General features: G+C 40.8%; 1 protein-coding gene across 2 annotated transcripts in view; it reads right to left on the bottom strand.

The window, feature by feature from the left end:
• Positions 1-6: 6 nt before the first annotated feature.
• NFIA (nuclear factor I A) overlaps positions 7-6,448 on the bottom strand; it is a 348,065-nt gene continuing 341,623 nt past the window's right edge. For both annotated transcript variants that reach the window (XM_015595051.1, XM_015595052.1), the window contains one exon: positions 7-581. In XM_015595051.1, coding sequence (XP_015450537.1) covers positions 505-581 — 77 coding nt within the window. In that variant the 3' untranslated portion in view covers positions 7-504. The remainder of the gene's footprint in view (positions 582-6,448) is intronic.

Here is a 6,448-nt window from a genome sequence, read left to right as displayed (position 1 = left end):
ACTAAAAGAAAAAATAAAAAAGGAACATAACTGCATTTTCTTTTTCCAATATGTTACAGAAAAACATTGCCCTTTGACTGTCCCGTAAGTTATATATTGCAGATCTCAGCTACTACAAAAGATTTAGTTCTCCATGTGCCTCCTGATTGCTCGAGGAGGCTCACACCTGTGTGGGTAAATTCATGAAATACTGTGAAACAGCCAGGCTCCGTAAGGAAAGTGTGTTACAACGGAAGTCAGTGAGCAAGGGTAGACTTCCTCTAGCCGCATCACCTAATGCTCACGCTACCACGAAAACACTTCAAATGTTACAAAGCCCAACCATTTCCAGCACCATATGAGAAAATTACAACAGTCCCTAAAGTAGTTAAAAAAAAATCCCAAAAGGTTATGGCCTTTGCTGTTTGACCATAATGCTTGCTGTTTCCATGTACAAGTTGATGTGATTCTCCCCTTCCACTGACAGTGAAGTTGCAACCGCGCTGGGTTGAGGATGCGTCCATGTTACAGAGTTGAGAAGGGGTCAGGTGGTCTGTCTGGTGGATGGTGGGACACTGAGACTTTTATCCCAGGTACCAGGACTGGAAGACAAAAGGAAAAGCGCAATTAGAGGTACAATTTAGAAAATAACATATTTAGAAGATGTCCTTCCAACTGTGAAATCAGGATCTTTGTTAGAGACAAAGGGGTGGGGGCTCACTGGGAAAAGTAAAAGATGACAAACAGTAGTAAATCCTGAGACAATGACACTGAGCTTACTCCTCTAAAACGGAAATTCAATGTCTTCGTCTGAGTTTGCTAACGTTGTGAGAATGTCTTACAAAATCAAGTATTTATGTCCACTTGAAATACATATACGGGTTTTGTAGTCTGGTGGGGACAGCTATAGGAGTACAGAGAACTTGATCATCTTGCTTTTCATTGAATTTTCAATGCCTAGCACAGTGCCTGGGATAGAAGGTTTTCAACAAAAGAGAGTTGAGTGAATGGAGAATGGGTTAGGGGAGAAGTTTCATATGGTGGTGAATGTGAATCTGATGATTTTCACAACTCCTTTTCAATGAGATGTAGGCACTGACGATATTATTGCGAATTCTCTTAACAGGCCCAGATGATCAACAGTGATACAGGAATGAAGGCAGGTAAAGTAGAAACAGTGCTGTCCCAAGACTACTGGGTGATCCTGGATAAGTCACAGCATCTCTCTCACACTCAGTGTCCTTGTGTGTGCATGAGGTATATTTTATGATGCTAAATACACCTTTCGGCTCAATCTTTCTAAAACAATATTTTAAAAAATGACATATAATAATCAAATGGTATCAAGATTTCACCTTATTAGCTACCACGATGTCCCAAGGGGAAAAAAAATGAGGCTGTTTCATAACCCTCATTCATGTTTCTGTTCATTTAACATTTATTTAGAGCCTCCCACATGCCTGCTGGGCTCAGTTACCAGTTACCTTTTCCTTTCATAAATCTTAGGTGATTAGTTTTGGGCAATAGTCTGGTTATATATCACTTTATATGCTGGCATTTCTTTTCTGTTAGCTAAACAAAGTGACTACTTATGGTCTAATATCGGAGTCAGTTTCTCAAGTGAAATGAAAAAGTATATGGCTTTTGCCAACTTTTCTCTAGAGATACCCTGTCAAATTCACCACATTTATCTTTAGTCACACACACACACACACACACACACACACACATATAAAAAAAATCAACTTCTAGCAAAAAAGAATGCCTCTAAAATCTCTGAGTTGACAGTATCAGAAAGGGTTACATTTGGGTTGTTGACTCAGGAAGATGAAGGCTCATTCGTATCCAATAGATTCAGTTAGGTAAAGTAAGGACTCATTTGATCCCAGGGATAAATGGCGAAATGATAGCTACATGGCGGTTGGTATAAGATTTCCTGGTCGCACAGCTATCTTTGATTTCCAGAAGACTTGAAAAAACCTCAACCTAAACTAAAAAACTACTCATCCTGTACACTTTTAGATGTTATTCTCTGACCACATGCTTTGAAGAACACAATAAAGCCTCTTGTGTCCTGAAAGGAAATCATCCTGGCAAATATACACGGCCTAAATCTAACTGGACAAAAGAAAGAAGACGGGGAAAGAAAGGAAAAGGGAGGCAAACTCCGAAGTGTATTTTTAGTAGGCTCTCCGAAGAGCTGACTCGGATCCACATTGGAGCTGAGTTCTCACTTTAACAAAACAGTCTCAAACTTTGGGTGCAGCGAATAATGCTTACAATTTCTGTTCTCACACATTCTAAGTCGGTTGTGAAATTCCAGACTTCTTAAATCTGACATGGTGTAAGTAGTTCTTGAAGCAAAACGCCGGGGACCCAGCGAGTCAGCAGGGGGAGCAGTTTTCCATACCACAGTTTCTGGACACAACCTGAGCGCACTACAAAAATCTGCAGTGCCTCTGCACTTCTCTTAAAAAGCAAAGCGAAAAAAAAAAAAGTTTCTTCACACATCTTACTATTCAGTGTGTGCCTTGCCGACAAGGTTACCCCAGAGCAGCTCTGTAATCCTTCACTGAAATAGGCTTTATTGATTGCTCTGGTCTATTGTTCTCTTTTCAAGTCCCCCAAGTTCAAGTTCATCCTGGTGTTACATCATGTCTGGTTGCTAAGAGCAACCAGACAGACCCAGACGTGACTATCATTAGCAAGAAACCCTCTGCTCTCCTCCCACCAACCTTCCAGTGGCTCTGACGTAGCAGGCCCACTGCAAACACATTGAAGTATTTATTCTGCCTAATTTATGACCTACACAGCAAGCAAGACCCCCACTCCAAAAACCAACACTGTTGTATATTTAATTAATCTGTCTTTCTCTGGCACTTGGGAAAGTTAGACAAAGGACTAATTATTGTGTTTCACTCTCCACACTTTTCTTTTGGGGGATGAATATTTGCATGGGAAAGAAAACTACAAGGCCCAGCATCGGCCCCCCTCCCCTTTTTCTTTTTGCCCTATTGACATTTCATGAAATACTTTAGCTGCTTAAGGGAATTAGAAAAAAAAATGCGATGTGAATGTTACTCCTTCTGAGTTGGTATTCAGTAACACAAATCAACTCATGACATGTTTAAATTTAAATGCTAACCACACACTCTCAGAGTTACTTTAAAGGTTAGTTTTTAATCAATAGAAGTTGCTGACTCTGGGTTTTTGAGCTGCGCACTGCAGCTCTTGGGCTTTTGTCTAACGTTAAAGCTTTCAAACTCTTTTTTTTTTTTTCCTTGAGATGATTTTAGCAATGATTTGCAGACACAGAAGGCTATTGTGCTCTGACCAGCAACATGTCAATAGAGGAGCGAGTTGCCCTGTGGCGGGGTGTCAATATGACTCCTGAAGGCTTGGGTTGGGGGTCTTTAATAACCCATGAAAAAAACTTAATTAACCCTTTCAGGCCCCAACCAAAACCTATTCTTAAACTTTTTCACTCCTGTAATTTGACCATTAGTACTTATTTCAACATCACACTAATCTTCATGACAATTAACCCAGCTACTTGACCAAGGCTTTCCAGAATGGGAAGTCAGTTGATTAGGGGAAGCACACAGGGAATTTTTTTTTTTTTTGAATGAAGTCTCTGATTAAATCATTCATTTGCAGAGATGGCAGATAAAAAGTTATAATAATAATAATAAAAATTCATCCACTTCACCGAATTTTCTCATGATCAGTTTGTAGCTGAAGATGCTCCTGATTTTGTCACGATGAGTGTGATAATTGCACATTTGCAAGCCACTCGATTTCTATAAACTGCCATGAACTACTAATAACATCAAATGGACAAGATAATGTTTGAAAAAGCCCATTTTTCTCTTGTGATATTTTCTTATAAAATCCATTATGCAAGCAGTACAAGTTTCAAAACATTACTTGAAGAACAATTCTGAACATTTTCCGTTTGGGTCATATAAGAAAAATACAAAAGAAATCTGAGATTGTTAAATTGTTTGGGTCGAGTAGACAATCCCTGGGAAAATGTTGCCACTTTAAACCAAATTCATTTATGGAGAGTCAAAAAATTGTCTTCAGCCATTTACTGACATAAGCTTACATTTCATATGGTTTCTGCCTTCATCCTTTTATAGCCCCTTAATCTAACCTCCTGTATCCAGATGGACTACAAAGGAATCTCTGTCCCTTATCTGCAGTGAGTTCCAATATTACAATACAATATAGGACGATGTTATCTTGATACATTTACATTAAGGAAGTAAACACAGAGCTTTGATCTATTTTTTTCCTCAGGAACATTCAGCTCTAGTTGTTTTGGAGGTCCATAAATCTATACTCCCACAAAAGCTTTAGTTAAGTAAAATTACTCTGTTATAGTCACAATTTCTACAGTTTGGGATGTGTTGGGAGGGGGTGGAGGAGTGGGGGTAATTGTCCTCTCTCAGTGTTCAAGGTGAAACATCAAAAGAAATCTGCAGCCCAGGACCAGAGCTCAGCTTTCCTTTTCTCCAGTCAAATGAAGAAGTAATCTCATCAGGTTGGAAAGTGCTGACTAAGGATTTAATAAAGTGCCTGCAGATGTGGCATCTCTAAGGTATTCAACTCATGTAATGCAAAACAGCTCCACACTGAATGTGCTTATAAAATTTCATTTAACCATTGCCGTGCGACTTTTTTCTTTTTTTTGCACTGTTCTCTAAGGAGTTTTATCACACTTCTCGTCCCTTAATTTACAGCTCCATGAAAGTTCGAATCCCGTTCTGTCAGGATTCTGGAATACTCACAGTAGTTAGGTTTTATCAACCATGTACAGTATCTATCCCGCTGCAACCGAAACAAGAAGCTTGAAATGGCAGTAGGTACCTTCGACAGTGACAGTCACTTTTCTTTCTTATGCTGCATGGAGAGCAATTAGGAAACTGAGGCTATTTTCCAAATTTTGGTCATGAGGTTGTCGAAGATATGGTTGACAAAGACCGAACTCCTTAGTAACAACAAACATTCTAATGTGAATAACAACTTCTTAAAAGGCCTTTTATAAACTCTTTTCACTAAGAGGGCCGGATGTATATTTTACCAACAAAAGGAAATACAAGTCTGTTTGAGATAGCTATATTTTACTTTAACCAAAAAAAATGAGAGGGTGGTGGGGGTGGGGATGGGGAGGATGGAACAGACTGTGACACAGCAGAATCTGTTTTTCAAATTAAAAAGTTAAACAAAAGACCTCAAGGGCAAAGTTGAAAACTGCGGAAGGAGGTTGTTAATGTGGAATCCAGAACTGGGTGTGACACTTAACTTTCTTCTCCAGGCAAGGTGGGTTATTTAAGGACATTCACACACACAAAACAGAAACATGCAAACACAGAGAGGCTTCTGCCCCTACTTTCCCAGCAGGACTGATTCTCCATCAGCCCCAAAAGAGGATGCTGCCAACCAATACTGCATGAGTTGCAGTCACCATTTTGACTTCTCTCTTGAGGTTGATGCTATCTCCGCTGGGTCACACTAATCCAGTTAGTCATTTTTGGCTTCCTGCTCTTGTTTGGATGAGCTGAAGTCCACTGTGTAGCCCAAAGGAGTTGTCCTTGGCAAATCAGCCAAAAGCCTGGTAGCCTCCTCTGCCCCCTGCCAATACTGTGGAAATGGACAGGGCCTCCCAGCCCACTTCCAGTTTCTCACATTAGTACACATCACCCCGCCCCGCCCCCCGCCCCCCATCTCCCCATTCAACAAGTACTAGGGGCCGACCATGTATGCTAGGTTCTGGGGATATAATAAGTACGATAAATATGGTACTGCTCTTAAGGAGTTTTTGTGTGGAAAGAAAGTGTTAGATTTTAGACTTCTATGCCTTACAGGATACCAAGTACCCTGCTTTTCTCACAGTAGGGTCTCATAAACTGATGTGGACTGATGAGGCCGAGGACCCAATGTGCCAGGGACCCTCATCGAGTCCCACTTTTCCCATGGATTAGTGGTGTGTCCTCGGGCCCCAGAGGACTGCCATGAGGGCCATCCTGCATTACAGGAGAGGAAAGCAGTTTTTTATGCTGGTTTCTTCTGAAAAAGGTGACATGCTGTACACAGGTGTCAGTTATTGGTATTACCAACTATAGGCTTTGATCTCTGCCGTCATTTTTCTTGTCTGATTATGTTAATTAAAAAAAGCCTGTTTTCAATAACGCTAAACCAAGACTTGTTTATTGTACAGGAAACTATTAAAACGTTAATGGGCTGTGATTGGCCCAGCTTACCTTTGTGGCCTTATTTTTTCACTGCTTGTACTCAACCCTTGCACTGTGTTAAACTTCTTCCAGATTCCCCAAAGCCAAATGCCTTCTCCCTGCTGGGCCTCGGCACAGGCTGCACCCCTCTCCTGGGCTTTGCTAACACTCGCTAGTCCTCGCATTCTCAGATTAGCTGCCCCTTCTTCCAAGGGGTCTTTCTCCAGGCCTTC

This window comes from Pteropus alecto, unplaced genomic scaffold, assembly GCF_000325575.1.
Source record: "Pteropus alecto unplaced genomic scaffold, ASM32557v1 scaffold25, whole genome shotgun sequence".
In the NCBI taxonomy this organism is placed as follows: Eukaryota; Metazoa; Chordata; class Mammalia; order Chiroptera; family Pteropodidae; genus Pteropus; species Pteropus alecto.
Note: the sequence above shows the minus strand (reverse complement) of the source record. Positions and strands in the feature narration are given on the sequence as shown.